This window comes from Chanodichthys erythropterus, chromosome 20 (genome assembly GCF_024489055.1).
Source record: "Chanodichthys erythropterus isolate Z2021 chromosome 20, ASM2448905v1, whole genome shotgun sequence".
Taxonomy (NCBI): Eukaryota; Metazoa; Chordata; class Actinopteri; order Cypriniformes; family Xenocyprididae; genus Chanodichthys; species Chanodichthys erythropterus.
The window spans coordinates 34,726,811-34,746,143 of NC_090240.1; the positions used below are offsets into that span (position 1 = coordinate 34,726,811).

The 19,333-nt window shown below is 37.3% G+C and overlaps 1 protein-coding gene across 1 annotated transcript; it reads left to right on the forward strand.

Moving 5' to 3' along the window:
• Positions 1–10,614: 10,614 nt before the first annotated feature.
• Positions 10,615–18,322, forward strand: LOC137008741 (cytochrome P450 2J4). Its single transcript, XM_067370461.1, has 9 exons — positions 10,615–10,812; positions 10,888–11,050; positions 13,826–13,975; positions 14,107–14,267; positions 14,848–15,024; positions 15,202–15,340; positions 15,425–15,612; positions 17,620–17,761; positions 18,126–18,322. Exons 1-9 carry the CDS (start codon positions 10,615–10,617, stop codon positions 18,320–18,322), a joined length of 1,515 nt encoding a protein of 504 aa, XP_067226562.1.
• The last annotated feature ends 1,011 nt before the right edge of the window (positions 18,323–19,333 follow it).

Genomic DNA, 19,333 nt, shown 5'->3' on the forward strand with positions numbered 1-19,333 from the left:
CAAGTTTCTGATGGTCAAGCATGATGAGTTCATTGGTCCTCTTATTTTAAGTGAACACATTTTCCAAAATCTCTTAGCATTGCATCTGCCGGTTTTCTTTCATTGTTGTTTTTCCAGGTTTGCCTTTTTGACTAAGCATCTTGCGATCATTTTGGGCACAGGTTTGACTGAGTATGATCTATGATGGTCATAAATTTCATCTGATGCAGTTGTATTTAGTATTTCTTACGGCTTTCTGTCTTCATCTGGAGAAGGGTATGAGACCAGCCTGCTATCACGATCACAACCTTGAGATATTAAGAATGACTGTCATATATTTCTATTAATCATTGTAGAAAAGTGTAAAAAATAAACCCTTCGAGTTCACCCATTCAACCTGCATTTCACTAACATCTGTTAAACATCTTAAACTTATTTTCTGTCCATGCAAAAATGAATGCACAGTTAAACATATTATGCAGAGATTGAAGGAAACACTTATAATAATAATAAAAACACTGCTATGGTTTAATGAATTTCCACGTATTTCAGAACATGCTGCTTTTACAGCTAAATTTCAAATCATATCAGTAGCCAAAAAAGTGTTATCTTACATCGAGTGATGCCTCATTCCCATAATTCCTTTAGTAAACCGGGTGCTTAAACGAAGCAGACATTGCATGCAAATAAACTCACAATCATGTTTTGTGCAATTCCCACTAAAAAGTGTGTTTTAAGAAAAGGGGAAAAAATGCAGAATTGAACCCTGCAGCAAAAAATGTTCATCTCATTCTGGGTATTGAATAATAAGTTATTGAGCTTGTATGATGTTATCTATGATCTCAACTTCACTCTTTGTAGATTATCCGTAGAATAGCCGACCTGAAGAAGGCAGTTCAGCTCTGAGATCAAACCCTTCACACTTCAGAGAGCTGGATCTGAGCTGCAGTCACCTCACTCTCTGCTGTCTGATCTTAAAGTGCCTCCATCCACATCCATCCATCATAAACGTGTACTACACATGGATCCAGGGGGTTAATAAAGGCCTTCTGAAGCAAAGCGATGCGTTCGTGTTAAAAAAAAAAACAATCCATATTTAACGCTCTGGCCCTCTTCGTTTAGGAGTCACACTTGCCTTCTTTACGGTCAAAAGTGACTAACTGTTTTGGTTTTCAGGAAAACCAATGTTATATATTCTTGTTCAATAATATTTTTTGATCATTATATAAAATTTTGAGGGTATTTTATGATACTATGCAATATTTATACAATTTTTATTAGGTATTTTTCCCCATTGAAAATAATAATAAAAAAAAAAATCTAACATATTTTTTTAATTATTTTTCAATTAAAGCAGTATTTCATGTTAAAATAGAGACAATGCATTTAAAATCCTTTTTTTTTTTTTTCTTTTTTTTTTGGAGGCAGATTAGTGCCATTTGGTGAGAGTAAAAAAGAAAAACGTATGCAATGCCATGTTGTAACTACTAGATTCCTATAGAGCTCTATACAAAGTGGCTCATAAATTAAATTAAAACAGAACTGGCGTCGCGTCAGTTAAGCTTTTTCCTTAAGTTGAATAGGGAAGGCGTAGGATGTAGCTTACGCTTTTTGAAATTCAAGAGGCATTAAGTTGAATACGGAAGGTGATCTGAGAAAATATAAGAAAGTCATACACGCCTGGTTTAGGGTGAGTAGGCCTAAAGCTTGGGGTAATTTTCATTTGAAAGTGAACTAATCCTAATATATTTTTTGTGTTTCCATTGGCACAAATAGCAAAAGAAAAACTCCAACTCAAAAAAGTTGGGACAAGGCCATGTTTACCACTGTGTGGCATCCCCTCTTCTTTTTATAACAATTGATGCAGTATATGGTCTGACATTGTCATGTGGGAAAATGCAAGGTCTTCCCTGAAAGAGACGACGTCTGGATGGGAGCATATGTTGTTCTAGAACTTGGATATACCTTTCAGCATTGATGGTGCCTTTCCAGATGTGTAAGCTGCCCATGCCACAGGCACTCATGCAACCCCATACCATCAGAGATGCAGGCTTCTGAACGGAGCGCTGATCCGATTTAGACCGAATGACATGTCGTCCTATTTTTCCAAAAAGAACTTCAAATTTTGATTCGTCTGACCACAGAACAGTTTTCCACTATGCCACAGTCCATTTTAAATGAACTTTGGCCCAGAGAAAACGCCTGCGCTTCTGGATCATGTTTAGATATGGCTTCTTTTTTGACCTATAGAGTTTTAGCAGGCAAAGGCTAAAAATTGCTCCACTATTTTTCGCGACAGCATTTTCTGCCCATCTTGACTTCTGAGAGACACTGACACTCTGAGAGGCTCTTTTTATACCCAATCATGTTGCCAATTGACCTAATAAGTTGCAAATTGGTCCTCCAGCTGTTCCTTATATGTACATTTAACTTTTCCAGCCTCTTATTGCTACCTGTCCCAACTTTTTTGGAATGTGTAGCTCTCATGAAATCCAAAATGAGCCAATATTTGGCATGCCATTTCAAAATGTCTCACTTTCAGCATTTGATATGTTATCTATATTCTATTGTGAATGAAATATAAGTTTATGAGATTTGTAAATTATTGCATTCCTTTTTTATTCACAATTTGTATAGTTTCCCAACTTTTTTGGAATCGGGTTTGCATTTTTTTTTGTGAATTGATGCAAAGGTAATATAATACAGTGTATAGTGTTATAAATGTATATACATTTTAAAAAAAAATGAAAATATAAAACTTTGCAGGATTTATGATATTTATGACCGTAACGCGTCATCACAGTCTGTGGCCTAAGGGTCAGTTAGCGTCCAAACCAATGGGACATGACATGCAGGAAAAAAATAGTAGGCTAAATCGTGAAAAGTTTCGCATTTCGCTGTACATTTTGCATACCATGGGTGCAGCAGGTGCAATGATATTACGCAGCGTCTCTCACAAATGTCTCGATGGTTGCAAGGCACACTCCCTGTGCAAACAGGGGGTCACAGACGGTGCGTAATATCATTGCACTGCTGCACCCATGATACGGCAGAAAAGTTCCCTGATTATTACGCCAGAATGAGAGTTTTAAATAGGAAAAATAGGCTTTTGAAACTCTTTGGTCATTTTTGAGCGAGATGCTAACGGTCTAATCAGATTCAATGAACTATGCTAAGCTATGCTAAAAGTGTTACTGCCAGACCCGGAGATCAGCTGAACTGATTCAAAAACGGAAAAACTCAACTGTTTAACTCTAGGGGAGTTGGAAAAAAAGTGGAATGTTCCCTTAAGCCATTGATTTCAGCAGGCTTTGAATCACGTACGTTCATTAAAACCACTGACCGCTTTATCATGGACACTTTTCTAATACTGGATAGGACCCTCTTAAACACTTGAAGCCTTCATTCAGCAAAGTGCTATAAACTTTTCCCGAGAAATTTTGCTCCGCGATGACGACATTCATGCCACAAATGTACCGTTTCACTTCAATCCAAAGGTGCTCTATTGAACGGAGATCTTGTGACTGTGGAGGTCATTGGAATACAATGAAATCATTGTGGAACTAGTTTGAGATGAAGTATGCTTTGTGACATTTAGCCATCAGAACATTAGTAAAAAGTCTGTGACGTGGATTTGTGTACTTTATGCCACATCTGTCAGTCATGATTCATCAGACTAGGCGATGTTTTTCTCATCTGCACTACCCTTTAAAAGTTTAGCTTTTTTTATTCTGTAAGGATGCATTTGGTTTATCAAAAAAGATTTCTAGTTCATATAAATGCTGTTCTTTCTATTCATAAAATTAAAGAAGACATATAAAATATATATATATATTAGAATGTGACACTGAAATTCAGCTTTGGTCACAGGAATAAATTACATTTTATGTTATATTCAATTATAAATTAGATATTTAAAATTGTAATAATATTTTACAATATTTGTGTTTTTACTGTATTTTTATTAAATATATGTAGTCTTGGTAAGCAGAAAAGACATCTTTCAAAACATTAAAAGACAAAGTGACTCTAAACTTTTGAATGGTACTGTATGTTCTTATTGTAAGTGACTTTCAGTGCTTTCAACTGTTTATCAGTTTGTGTGTTCTGCACAGACACATGGCCTTATTCATAAAACACCAGCCAAAAGAACTTGTGTACACCACACTTGAAACCACACTTGCAACTTGTTTTCCTGAATGCTGAAACTGATTAATAAATGATTTACCCAGAAATTTGTTGTGCTCTCGCTGTCATTAAGGCTCACTGCAAAAAATGCATTGTCATGTCATACTAAAATAATAAATCAAATCAATTAAGATTGTTTATTTCTTTTTTAAGACTGTTTTTGCTGTCTGTTTCACATGCTCCTTTTAGCTGAACATCTGACCACAGAGATCTGACATTTTATTTGTTTTGTTTAACAAAGAAGAGACGTGACGCAATACAGCATGACCATTATTTCATGGACATTTCACTGATGCTACGGATGATTTTTATCTGATTTAGCCCTATCAATTTTATCATTTGTTTATACAATATAAACAGTTTGGAATAGGATTTTTTAAATGTTTTTGATGTCCAACCAAGGCTATTTAATGAAAATACATTAAAATGTTAATATTGTGAAATATGACTACAAAATAAAAAACTGTTTTGTAATGTAATTTATTCCTGTGATCAAAGCTGAATTTTCAGCATCATTACTCCAGTCTTCAGTGTCACATGATCCTTCAGAAATCATTCTAATATGATGATTTACTGCTCAAGAAACATTAAGTTCTCTTTAACTAAACTCCAGACCAACCTGTTATTTCATATGTTTGTTAAATGTATTATTTATACATCATGTACTGAAAAACACGACTCAAGATGTTTATGTTGTGAATCAAGGATGCTTGTGCTGGTGCTCTCGGATAGAACAATCACATGTGTCATATGATGTTTGCAGATTTTAGCCATTCTAAAATTGATAGCTTTCCGCTCTCACTATCAAGGTCATCAGTGCACTGTTTTCATCACGTCATAAGACACGGGGCTTAAAATTTTTCCACAGTATATAAATTTCTGGAGCAGCCACCAAGAGAGACACACTGACCACTTTCTCATTGGCAGCATCTTCAGCCAGCAGCCACTGCTCAAAGCACTCAAGGTAAAATGTCTTTTTTTTTTCCTTGTTAGCCTATGTTTATATACGGTGAATGTGCTTTCACCACATAGAACTTGTTCCTGGATCAACATTATTCCAATCAGCCAATCAGATTTGAGGTGTAGGTTTACAGTTAATGTCAAGTTTAGGCTCACAACCAGGATTCTACACCAAGTCAAGTCAAGTCACCTTTATTTATATAGTAATTTTTACAATGCAGATTGTGTCAAAGCAGCTTTACATTGATAACTGGTACATAATTTGGCTTCACAGCAGCTCTTAAATAATAGTGTCAATGCAGGCAGATCAGAAGCACTGTTGAATAAATGTCAGGAATACTATTGAATATCAAATGTCAAGTGTCCCCAACTAAGCAAGCCAAAGGCGACAGCGGCAAGGACCAGTGTTATTCATTCACCATTTCTGAATTTAGGGATGGGTAAGATTAGGATTAGGGGTATAGGGAGTGGGTTAGGATTTTTTGGAGAAGAATGTTGTTCCAGGATCAATGGAAGATGCTGATCCAGGAACATGTCTTACTTAGCAAAATCATGGCGATGTTTTGGCTAATTTCCACTGAGCGGTATGGTTCAGTACAGTACAGTACAGTACGGTGCACAATGTATGCCGTTTCCATTGTCAGAAGTTGTGAATTGTACCCTAATTCCGAACCGTACCACTTTTAAAGGGTGGAGCTACACTCACTGCAGAACGTTGATTGGTTGACAGAGAATCGTCACTTTCATGTGCTACAAGGTGAATGACAACACAATATTTTGAAAGACAACAGGCTTGTTCGACTTCATGCGGCACCGCAAAGATCAGCTGCCGCCTGAAAAAAGCAATGCATTCTGGTTAGAAAATTTGTCCCGACTTTGATCGGCGCTGCAGACGCCTTACAGGCTGAATCCCTAATAGCACATTTCAATGCACTTTCGGTCTTGTGGACTGCCGCGTGCATTTGTCCATTAAAGGTGCCGTAGAATGGAAAATTTTATTTACCTTGGCATAGTTGAATAACAAGAGTTCAGTACATGGAAATGACATACAGTGAGTCTCAAACTCCATTGTTTCCTCCTTCTTATGTAAATTTGATTTGTTTAAAAGACCTCAGAAGAACAGGCGAATCTCAACATAACACCGACTGTTACGTAACAGTCGGGATCATTAATATGTATGACCCCAATATTTGCATATGCCAGCCCATGTTCAAGGCATTAGACACTATCAAACTCATTCAGAATCAATTGTAAACATCCAAATAAATACCATACTTGCGCGATTAGACATGCTGCATGACGAATACTTTGTTTATGCTGTTTAAGGCAAGCGCGAGTTCTGTGGGCGGGGAGCGTGAGAATTTAAAGGGGCCACAGCCTGAATCGGTGCATATTTAATGATGCCCCAAAATAGGCAGTTAAAAAAATGAATAAAAAAATCTATGGGGTATTTTGTGCTGAAACTTCACAGACACATTCAGGGGACACCTTAGACTTATATTACATCTTTTAAAAACGCATTCTACGGCACCTTTTAGTCAATTTTAGGTTTCATAAGGGTGTTCACTAGTGCCCTCAATGCGCACTTTTGCGTGCTGGTGCGAGATCCGCGGCGGACTTTTAACAGCGTTACGTCACAAAAATGCAGACTTGTAGGAAGAACGCAAGTGTTTAGGGTGCCATTTGGGATTCAGCCTGCAATCACATGTGCCATCAAAGTACCGCGAGAGCAAAACGAGAGTAGCCGTCTAGGTCAGGTGCTGCAGTTGCTCAAAATCGGCTGCGAAAGCCTTTATGACGACACACTTTATTCTCATTGGTCAGATTCTGTGATGACAAGGATGACGTGTGTTGTGTGTTTTTTATTAGACAAGTTCCTGTATTTAACCAATCTTGATATTGAATATCTGATATTCAAAACATGGGAATTTCATCCGCATCCACTTCTTCGTCTACAGTCAACGCAAAAATCGCATGGTCTGCCATGAATGATGTTGGTTCAGCACACTACGGAAAGCATGAAGTATACAATACAGCCGTCTCTGTACTCTGCAAATGACAGATCTCGCCAGCCGGCGGCAGGCTAGTGTAGTTAATCTCGAACAAGCCTAATAGTTGCGTCCAAAATCACGTACTGTTGAGTAGGTGCTACATTTGAAATTAAATTTACTTCACGACCACTGAAAAAGTATGTTATATAGAGTACGAATGTGTGTAGTATGAATGAATCCGGACTACATCCGCCATGTTGTTACTGTCACATGACTTACCAGCGTCAGTTATGTCTCTTCATCTCCATTCACAAATCCTCTCCCGTGGCCTCATGGGATAGTAAAGTGTCCATCGCATGCACACTTCAGAATCTCAATGGAAGTGGTAAGTCATCCGGGTAATTTTCACCTACTGTTTTTCGGATACTATGAATTTGGACATACTACTCTGTTCGCATACTATAGTAGAGAAGTATTCTCCTTCGGACACAGCTAATGTGTATTCATCAGCCGTTTTTCCTTGCAGCCTTCATTTTTTTGATGACGTTGATCGCTACTTTCTGGTATATACCACGCCTATCAAGAAAGGGTACTGTTGGTGGTGGAAACATTTAAAGTCTTAAATTAACGTACATTTTGTGAGAAAATGCATGTCAGATCATCTGCGTCAGGTCTTAAAGTGACAGCAGCCTAATAAACCAGCTGCAGTCTGTTGTTAAAGGGGCTTTATGTAAGATTTTCACTTTAATAAAGCATAAAAATACCCTAATATGTTTACAGATATTTGGGAAACATGCTAAGTTCACCGACTTGTTTCTCAGAAAAACAATGCTACAGCCAGATATTCTACTTTGAAATTTGCGTTCCATGTCGGAATGTCTGTCTTTGTTTTGGTCTGTGTGAAACCGTGTGCTGTCAGTTTATCCAATAGTATTTCAACGTCACAGGTTGCCAGTTGGTGGAAAACACTGCGTATTGCAGACATGGAAACCAGCAAACAAACTGGGTCAGAGAATCACAGATTCTACCTGACCTAAAAAGCCTCTGCATCCATCTAAAAATCTCTATTAGCCACAGCATATTAAAACAGATACATCAACTCATCAGTTTACAGTGCGTAAGTCTCCTCAGCTTTCATTGTCAATTGCTCTCCCTCTTGTTGTGTGTCCTCAAGCTGGCCACCTGCATCTTTGAAGGAGGTGGGGAAAACAATATTTTGAATTTGGACTGCAGTACCTATTTTGGCCACTGAGTGTCATTCCTACATAGAGCCCCTTTAATGTTAATCAAAGAACAAAAGACAAAGAAAAAATCACTCACTGCTCTTGACTGAATAACTTTTGTAGCCTTAATAAAAATTAATCTACATTTAATTTATAATATATGCAGTGAACACTGAAATGTTTAATAACTTGTTAAACATGTTGGTCCTCGTCTGCTTTTTTCCGGCCGATTCGACATGTTGAATCCAATGTTGAGGCCAAATTTGGCCGGGTGTCGAGCGTCGGTTTGGTCTGTCAGGGCAACTTTGGACCCAGACACTGCCGACGTGAGCCAACCCCACAGTCTGCTTTCATTGCAACTAGTTTGTCAGCATCAGCTTGGTGTGTTCCGTGCTTTAGATCAAATATTTACTGTCTTGTTTCTACATTAATTTGGAGATAAAATTCTAAATTATTACAATATAAAAACATATTAAAATTTTTTAATGTTTGTGATTAATTGCAGGAAAATATGCTATTAATTAGTTAATTATTTTTAATCGATTGACAGCACTACTATTGTTATTTCTGCTATTTGAGTAGTTTTATATTTTATTTCTAGTTTTCTGTTCCTTCTGTTATTTATGTCAAATAATTTAATAGCTACTTCAGAAAATAAGATTATACTAAAAATAAAGGGTTTGTAAAAGTTTGTCCCATTACAAAATGGCTCAATCTAGGTAAAAGTAAAAAGTCCTACAACCTTTGTACTATGTGCTGTCTTCCATATGTTTTCCATGTTTAAGTTCAAAGAACTTATGGGTCAATATACACTAATTGTACACATTGTATATTAATTAAGGCAAAAAGATTATGGAAGATAACACAAAGTAGATCACCCCACACCTGTTACAAACTTAATCTATTTAGATCAGTTTTAACAGATAACAACCTGTTTAAAACAGTTTTTTTGATATATGCATTTATTAAAGAGATAAATAATGGCAATAAGCTAGTTATTTATTTATTTATTTATTTTTTTAATCGACGAACCGATTCTAATTCTGGAGCGGTTTACTTTTGCTATGGTTATCTCAAATGAATGTGAACCTTGTGTAACATCTAATTGGCTGCTGCTGTAAATTCGCACTCTAATTTCTTTATGGTAGTGTTATCTGAAAATACTGTTGATACGCTGATTATGTAATTAGGTATATGAAGTTTTGCGATATTCTTGAGTTGATCAGATGCGGGGGGCCCACCAAGCGACAACTTTGTGGTTCGAACTTTGTACGGACTATTTCCTTCACACTCTCCCTGATGGTCGAGCTCGAGCAATTCGAGTTGTATAACATTAAGTTGACAAGATAACAGAAGAATACAAAAGACAAGGAAGATAAAGAGTCAAATGGTCCGAACCTGCATCATTGCACGCCTGTTAGCAGCTTGATCTATTGGTGACTATTTAGACTAAACTTGTCCTATAAATAAAAAATCCGCGGGAAACTTTAGAGCGGTCTGCTGTTTTTAAAATAAATTCATTATTTTATTTTTAAAAGAGACAATGAGGTGTGTATAATACAACGACGCATCAAACGTCACAGATCACATGTTTATACTTCTAAAACTAATCAAGTATCAAAGCGAATCAGAGCTTAAATGCGAAATGTGTTAAAGTTTCGGTTTGAACATCGTTAGGTACCACAGTTTAGAGCATCTACAGTAAATAGATAGCCTACTAATTTGCAATGTTTTCTTTAGGTTTACTGGTGAAATTTGGAAAACAAATTAAGACACACTGTGATTTCTCGGTAAGTACAACCTTGTTCCCTTCATCTACAACTTTGCATGTCCTTTGCAGTATATTGTGCAACAGAAAACAATACAACTTTTGTGTGGGTTCATAGTCAACATTTGAAGTGGATCAAAACCTTGTTAGGACAACTGATGAACTTTTTTGATCCACTTCAAATGTTACAAACCCAAAAGTGTTTGGGCACTTGAGATGCTCTTAAAATGTATATAGCTAAGTAGTGTTCAAAACTTATAGTGCACTAAAAGTGGAATGAAATTTGTGAAACATGTTTGTAGTTAATTTGATGAACTGCCTGAGGACTTCATTCGTCCACTAAACACCAGGATGACCAGTCATTGATAGTTTTGAGAAAAGCTCCTACAGCATTTGAACGAAGACAGAAATTTGCTTTGTTGCAGTGATATTCATACATTATTCATGGTCACACAGTTGAAGAGTACTCATTCATGTGTGGAAAATCTATCTTGTGACAGTAAGCATGGCGTCAGTGTTGTCACAGCTGATGGGTGAGTGGATGGATGTTCAGGGACTCCTGATATTTCTGTGCGTGCTGCTGTTTGTGAAACACCTGCTAGATGTTCAGTCCAAGAACATGCCGCCAGGACCCTTCCCTCTTCCTCTGCTTGGAAACGTAATGAATATAGGCTTTAGTGATCCAATGGAGGTTTTTCCGAAGGTATGTATTTATTTTGTTTAGATGCATATGTTTATTAAATGAATTGTGTACATTACAAGTTGACATTTTGATCAGATTGCTGAGAGGTATGGAGATGTGAGCACATTTTACCTCGGGAGCAAGCCATGCATTCTGCTCACTGGATACGAGACTTTCAAAGAGGCGTTTGTGGAACAGGCGGACATCTTCACAGACCGGCCGTTCTTCCCTGTGAACGACAAGATCTGTAAAGGGAAAGGTAAAAGTGTACACATCATTAAACTTTGAAATGCTCAAAAAATGTAATCTGTTATCAATCATAAATTGCTCACCAATTCTTTTTGTTGAAAGTATGGAAACATCTTGTAATTCTGCTTTTAGTCAAGGTATTATATGGACAATCAGACACAACTAATTTGTTTATTTTTGTAAAATGGTGTGAATAAAATTGAAATGTTCCAGTGTTGTATGAAATATCAACATTCTGCTATCATTTTCAATCAGTGCATCAGAACTGTTGTATAATTGGTAAAATTACCTTTCACATTGGCTACAATAGTGAGCTTTGTGGTTGAAAACCTGGAACTGTTCATACATTCTGTAGATTTTTACAGTTATCCTGCATTTAATTTAACATGATAAATTGAATTTTCCTGTGTCTCTTGAAACAAAGAAGTTCATTCATTTAGTACTATGAAAACATGGTTTCAGAATTCAAAACTCCCATGGGAGTTCTTTCTTGTGTTACGCAGCATGTTTGAGCTTCCACAAGAATCAGTGAGGTTCATTCTCATGTTACGCAGCACATTTGAGCTTCAGCAAGAACCAATGAGGTTCATTCTCGTGTTACGCAGCACGTTTGAGCCACAGCAAGAACCAATGAGGTTCATTCTCGTGTTACGCAGCACGTTTGAGCTTCAGCAAGAACCAATGAGGTTCATTCTCGTGTTACGCAGCACATTTGAGCTTCAGCAAGAACCAATGAGGTTCATTCTCATGTTACGCAGCACATTTGAGCTTCAGCAAAAACCAATGAGGTTCATTCTCATGTTACGCAGCACATTTGAGCTTCAGCAAGAACCAATGAGGTTCATTCTCGTGTTACGCAGCACATTTGAGCTTCAGCAAGAACCAATGAGGTTCATTCTCGTGTTACGCAGCACGTTTGAGCTTCAGCAAGAACCAATGAGGTTCATTCTCGTGTTACGCAGCACGTTTGAGCTTCAGCAAGAACCAATGAGGTTCATTCTAGTGTTACGCAGCACGTTTGAGCTTCAGCAAGAACCAATGAGGTTCATTCTTGTGTTACGCAGCACGCTTGAGCTTCAGCAAGAACCAATGAGGTTCATTCTCGTGTTACGCAGCACGCTTGAGCTTCAGCAAGAACCAATGAGGTTCATTCTCGTGTTACGCAGCACGTTTGAGCTTCAGCAAGAACCAATGAGGTTCATTCTCGTGTTACGCAGCACATTTGAGCTTCAGCAAGAACTAATGATGTTCATTCTAGTGTTACGCAGCACATTTGAGCTTCAGCAAGAACCAATGAGGTTCATTCTCATGTTACGCAGCACGCTTGAGCTTCAGCAAGAACCAATGAGGTTCATTCTCGTGTTACGCAGCACATTTGAGCTTCAGCAAGAACCAATGAGGTTCATTCTCGTGTTACGCAGCACGCTTGAGCTTCAGCAAGAACCAATGAGGTTCATTCTCGTGTTACGCAGCACATTTGAGCTTCAGCAAGAACCAATGAGGTTCATTCTCGTGTTACGCAGCACATTTGAGCTTCAGCAAGAACCAATGAGGTTCATTCTCGTGTTACGCAGCATGTTTGAGCTTCAGCAAGAACCAATGAGGTTCATTCTCATGTTACGCAGCACATTTGAGCTTCAGCAACAACCAATGAGGTTCATTCTCGCGTTACGCAGCACGTTTGAGCTTCAGCAAGAACCAATGAGAACCAGGAAGAACCAGAAGAGGTTTGTTCTCATGCCTCAAGCAGGTTTGATTAAGCTTCTGTTTATGTTTGCTGATCAATGTTTATATGTGAATAAAAGCCTAAATTCAATCTGCAAACATATAGCAATTGAGTCTCTTCAGAAAATTTGGACTAAACCACTTGATTCATATGGATTAGTTTTATGATCTCTTTGTGAACTTTTGTAGCGTCAGAGTTGTAGTCGCGTAGCTGTCAATGGAGGCAAATCACTCAGATTTTTCAAAAAGATCTTCATTTGTGTTTCAAAGATGAACAAAAGTCTAATGGGTTTTGAACAACATGAGGGTGAGAAAATATGACGGCATTTTTATTTTTGGAACTAACCATTGAAGGAACCAAATTTATTAGCACAATTGACCCTTCGCAAAGACCCGCCCCGCTCATTGCAGAGCAAAGAGGACACTGACAGCACATCGACAGACAAGAGCAGGTCACTTATGATATTAAACAAAGTCCCAGCTTTCAAGTTGTGTAATTTGTTAAGAACTTCGAACAATAAAAAACGTTTTGTGGCTCTTTAATGTGTTGTGACAGATTGCTGTAGCGCCTCAGCCCAAACGGCTCATAAACCGATCATCTCTTCCTACTAGTTCATTTATAGCACCAAATAAACATGAATGAACATGAGAAGGAATGTTGTTTCAAACGCAAAAAGACGTAAATACACCATTTTTCAAGTCCACCGAGGTTAATCTAACTCCTGACTGCTTTGTCGGACAAAATGGCAGATTCTGCATTATGATTGGTTAGATGGCTTGTCAATCAAACTCCCAGCGAAGGGTCAATTGGACCTTAAAGGTTTGTGTGGCAGATTTCAGCACAGACTGATTTGTTACTGTCAGAGTGTAACACAGTTTTGCAAAGTATAGATACTGAAGGACTGGGCAACGCAAATATTGGAAACAATATTCCTGCAAATTCACAGGCTCTGGGTATTAGCTGTTACCGATTTCACTTGCAAAAAGGGTGTTAAGATAGCTTCAAGGGAATACACTTTAGTAATCAAAGATTTTGCTCTTTTTATCTCTTTAAATGTAGGTCTGATCTTCTCCGGTGGGCACATGTGGCGTCATCAGAGGCGTTTTGCTCTGGCAACACTGAAGTATTTTGGTGTGGGCAAGAAAACTCTAGAAAACTCCATCCTGCAGGAGTGCCACTGCGTCTGTAGTGCTTTTCAAACCAAGCAAGGTCCGTGAGCACCATTTCTGCATTAATTAATACATCTGAACAGGCTACAAGTACATACTGCTCTCTACAGTCAAAGATTTGAAAGCACGGTTTGCAGCCGTAACCATTCTTTCTCTCTTTTGCTTTCCAAGGTTTGCCATTCAACCCTCATCACATCTTGACCTATGCGGTGGGCAATATAATATGCAGCCTGGTTTTTGGCTACAAGTTTGAGTACGACAACCAACATTTTCATGAGCTGTTGCAGTATTCAGATGACACTTTCAAGCTGCCCATCAATGTCTGGGGTCGGGTACGAGACCAAATTTACCTTTTTCACAGTTTCCAAGTGTTTTGGAGTCTCCTAGAAGAGACATGATTTCAAAAACACTTCATGTTTTTCATAATAAACATTGCAGCATCGCTTTTTCTCACAGTGTCTGAATCAATTCGATAAAAGAGTCTCTCTAAACCTCGCCTTTCCGAGAGCTTGTTCTGCTCTGATTAATTGAGATGGCTCAGTGTGTTGTGATTGGTCGACCGCTTACAGCGCATGTTGGAAAATTTTAAAGACATTTATAACATATAATATTTAGTTCTTTTCTTTTGCAATTTGAGCAAAAGTGGATGCAAAAGTTGTAGTTTCCATTTACCACTAAAAGATTATCCAGCTATGATGAATGTCTAAATTGTAATTTGTAAAGTCCAGGAACATTATGATCAATTTTTTATTTTGTTGACGTTACTAAGGGTGTTACAATGATACTGAAATATTTTTTCTTGTCAGTTATTTCAGTACATGCACTAAAATGTAAAATTTTCTAAATAAATAAATTACTTTATGGCAAAGGCTTATGAAATACTGATGACCAGATGTATTTGTCTCTCAACAGTTGTACAACACATTTCCCGCTGTGATGTCCTTGCTGCCAGGAAAGCACCAGACTGCGTTCGCCAACCTTTCCAAGCTTAAGCTCTTTTTTCAGGAGGAAATCAGGAAGCACAAAGAGGACCGAAACCTATCCAGCCCTAGAGACTACATTGACTGTTATCTGGATGAAATTGAGAAGGTAACTGGTTTTAGGAAATCTTCATTTCTGATTTTCATTCTAAGGGTTTTCTTTAGTTTCTGTACACTTGTAATTTGTGTATATCAAATGAAATCAAGTGAAACAAGCAAACTTTTTTGTCTCTGTGTTTAACCCCTCTTTCTGTCCATGGTCCAATCATCTTCCCATCATTCCCAGTGTAAAGACAGCGAGGCAGAGTTCACAGAGGAGAACCTGATCCACTGTGTGTTGGATCTTTTTGGAGCAGGAACAGAAAGCACTGCTAAATCACTCAGCTGGGCTTTACTCTACATGGCCAAGTATCCAGATGTGCAAGGTGGGCCGCTCCGCTCCTGTGACCTACTTGTTAGGCAGATGTGTCCACATGTGTACTTATACTCTGCATGTTGACTTTCCATAGAGAAAGTCCAGTCTGAGATCGATCAGGTGATTGGACAGACACGCCAGCCGTTGATGGAAGACAGGACGCATCTGCCGTACACCTACGCTGTGATGCATGAGGTTCAAAGGTTCGCAAATGTTCTTGCCTTTATTCCACCGAGAGTTGCCAGCAAAGACACCACAGTTGCAGGATGCCTCATTCCAAAGGTGAGTCAAAAATACTGTTAGTGGCATGCTTTCTGAATGATTATTTTCATTAGCTGCTGCATTACAACACTGTACAGGATTTAAACCAGCACAAATTCACCGATTATGGAAGAATGGAGAATGAGTTTTTCTTTGAGTTAAGACCTACGTTCATCTTCTGAACACAAATTAATATATTTTTTATGAAATTCGAGAGGATAGACAGCAAAATAATCAACACTTTCAAGGTCCAGAAAGATATTTTTTAATTAATAGTCATTATTTTTGTTTTGTTTTTGCACATAAAAGGTATTCTCGTCACTTCATAACATTGTTAAAGGTGCCCTAGAATCAAAAATTGAATTTATCTTGGCATAGTTAAATAACAGAGTTCAGTACATGGAAATGACATACAGTGAGTCTCGAACTCCATTGTTTCCTCCTTCTTATTTAAATCTCATTTGTTTAAAAGACCTCTGAAGAACAGGTGAATCTCAACATAACACCGACTGTTACGTAACAGTCGGGATCATTAATATGTACGCCCCGATATTTGCATATGCCAGCCCATGTTCAAGGCATTAGACAAGGGCAGCCAGTATTAACGTCTGGATCTGTGCACAGCTGAATCATCAGACAAGGTAAGCAAGCAAGAACAATAGTGAAAAATTGCAGATGGAGCAATAATATCTGACATGATCCATGATATCATGATATTTTTAGTGATATTTGTGAATTGTCTTTATAAATGTTTTGTTAGCATGTTGCTAATGTACTGTTAAATGTGGTTAAAGTTACCATCGTTTCTTACTGTATTCACAGAGACAAGAGCCATCGCTATTTTAATTTTTTAAACACTTTAAGTCTGTATAATGCATAAACACAACTTCATTCTTTATAAATCTCTCCAACAGTGTGTAATGTTAGCTTTAGCCACAGAGCATATAGCCTCAAACTCATTCAGAATCAAATGTAAACATCCAAATAAACACCATGCTCACATAATCTGACGCATACATGCAGCATGCATGACGAACATCTTGTAAAGATCCATTTGAGGGTTATATTAGCTGTGTGAACTTTGTTTATGCACTGTATTATAGTCGAGTGATCGGGAGGGCAGGGAGCGCATGATTTAAAGGGGCCGCAGCCCGTATCGGTGTATAGTTAATGATGCCCCAAAATAGACAGTTAAAAAATTTTTTTTTTAAAAATCTATGGGGTATTTTGAGCTAAAACTTCATAGACACATTCAGGGGACACCTTAGACTTATATTACATCTTGTAAAAACTGGTTCTAGGGCACCTTTAAACCACTACAGTCACATCGACTGTTTTAACAATGCTTTTAGTACCTTTTTTGGACCTTGAAAGTGGTGATTGTATTGCTGTCTATTGACGAGTTCTATATCTCTCGGATTTCATCAAAAACATCTTAATTTGTGTTCTGAAGATGAACAAGGTCTTACAGGTTTGAAATGACATGAGGGTGAGTAATTAATGACAGAAATTTCATTTTTGGGTGAACTAATCCTTAAAGGACAGCAATGTCCCCATTGAAATCTATTTATTATAGAGGTAAGTGGATAATTTATGCAGCTATAAAGTGAGTGTGTTGGCATGGGTGTCAGAGTGTGGTTTTGAGATCTCAACTTCAAATTTGGAACAAAACTTTAGATTTATGGCTCTTGACATAAAGATGTTTTTTAAAGCATACATTTTATATAAAATTGTTCATAAAACATTTCAGTAAACTACAACCTCTATAACATTTTTTTTCCCACTTGAACTTTAACAATAATCGTCCAAGGGTCTTCTTTAAAATGAGACCAAACTCAAGTCTGTGCTCTCTTTTTTTTGATAAAGACATGTTTGTCCTCTAAAGACTAAAGACTTGTCCTCTAAAGAGTAACTTTTTAAAATTGACACACAAGGATTAATTTTAGTTACATTTGGTTAGTGTAGCCATAACTTGATCATATTTCAGTAAACACTGTTTAATGTTCGTAATGTTTTGTCATGTGACAGGGTGTGATGGTGCTGCCAATGCTGAAGCCAATCCTGGAGGATAAGAATGAGTACAGCACTCCATATGAATTCAATCCTGCACACTTTCTGGATGACAATGGCAAATTTTTGAAGAGAGAAAAATTCATCCCCTTTTCAATAGGTATAGGTCATAAGGAATATGTAATGTATAAACTATATAAGAAATATTTTTAAATTTTAAAAGAACTGTTTTCTATGTGAATATATAGTAAAATGTAATCTATTCCTGTGATCAAAGCTGAATTTTCAGCATCATTACTCCAGTCTTCATTGTCACATGATCCTTCAGAAATCATTCTAATATGATGATTTGATACTCAAGAAACATTTCTGATTATTATCAATGTTGAAAACAGTTGAGTTGCTGCATATTTTTGTGGAAAACATGATACATTTTTTTTAAGTGTATATAAATTAATATACACTAAAATGAGATTTTTTATAACGTTTATCTCAGTTTTACTGATCCAGACCATGATTTCCAGGTAAACGGATGTGTCCAGGTGAGCAGCTCGCTCGTATGGAGCTCTTCCTCTTCTTTATCTCGCTGATGCAGCGTTTTACCTTCCTGCCACCTGAGGGACAAACGCTGAGTCTCAAAAGGACAGTTGCCATCGCTTCTGCTCCTGAACCTTTCCATATTCGTGCTGTGCCTCGAAAATGTGACATGACTGCAACCTAAAATAAAAGAATCAGCTCCTTAAACCACACTGATGACATGACTTTCTCTGGTAACATGAAATACACATAGTTATGAAAATGGTGTTTTTATTTTCATTCCATACACATCAAATACAATTTTCCTGATAATTTACTCACCCCCATGTCATCCAAGATGTTCATGTCTTTCTTTCATCAGTCGAAAAGAAATGAAGTTTTTTGATGAAAACATTCCAGGATTATTCTCCTTATAGTGGACTTCAATGGGCACCAAATGGTTGAAGGTCAAATTACAGTTTCAGTGCAGCTTCAAAGAGCTTTAAATGATACCAGACGAGGAATAAGGGTCTTATCTAGTGAAATGATCTGTCATTTTTGAAAGAAAATGTAAATGTATATGCTTTATATAAACAAATGCAGCGCCAGTTCTTTTTTTTCCATAAGTAGAATAGGGAAGGCGTATGACATACAGCATAAGCTTTTTGAAGAATACGGAAAGCGGAAGCTTGGTGATCATTTGTTTATATAAAGCATATACATTTAAAATGACCGATTGTTTCACTAGATAAGAATCTTATTCCTCGTCTGGTATCGTTTAAAGCTCTTTGAAGCTGCACTGAAACTGTAATTTTGACCTTCAACCGTTTGGGCTCCATTGAAGTCCACTATATGGAGAAAAATCCTGGAATGTTTTCATCAAAAACCTTCATTTCTTTTCTACTGATGAAAACACATAAACATCTTGGATGACATGGGGGTGAGTAAATTATCAGAATTTTTTTTGAAAGTGAACTAATCCTTTAATATACTAAAAATTAGGATAATCTTAAAGGGTTAGTTCACAAAAAAACTTATTTAATTTAATGACAGAATTTTCATTTTTGTGTCAACTCAATTGTGCTATTGATAGACACCATGAATATGAACTAAAATGTGCTTTTAACATACTATCTCTGTCCATACTATCTCTATTAAAAAAATATTTAGTACACTTGAACCTATCTTTGTATGGCCCTACACAGTTCTATGAATA

Coding starts and splice junctions, on each gene's coding strand:
- LOC137008741 (XM_067370461.1), top strand. CDS start 10,615: ATGGCGTCAGTGTTGTCACAGCTGATGGGTGAGTGGATGGATGTTCAG. Junction 13,976..14,106: donor TGCTTTTCAAACCAAGCAAG/GTCCGTGAGCAC, acceptor TTGCTTTCCAAG/GTTTGCCATTCAACCCTCAT. Junction 14,268..14,847: donor CCATCAATGTCTGGGGTCGG/GTACGAGACCAA, acceptor GTCTCTCAACAG/TTGTACAACACATTTCCCGC.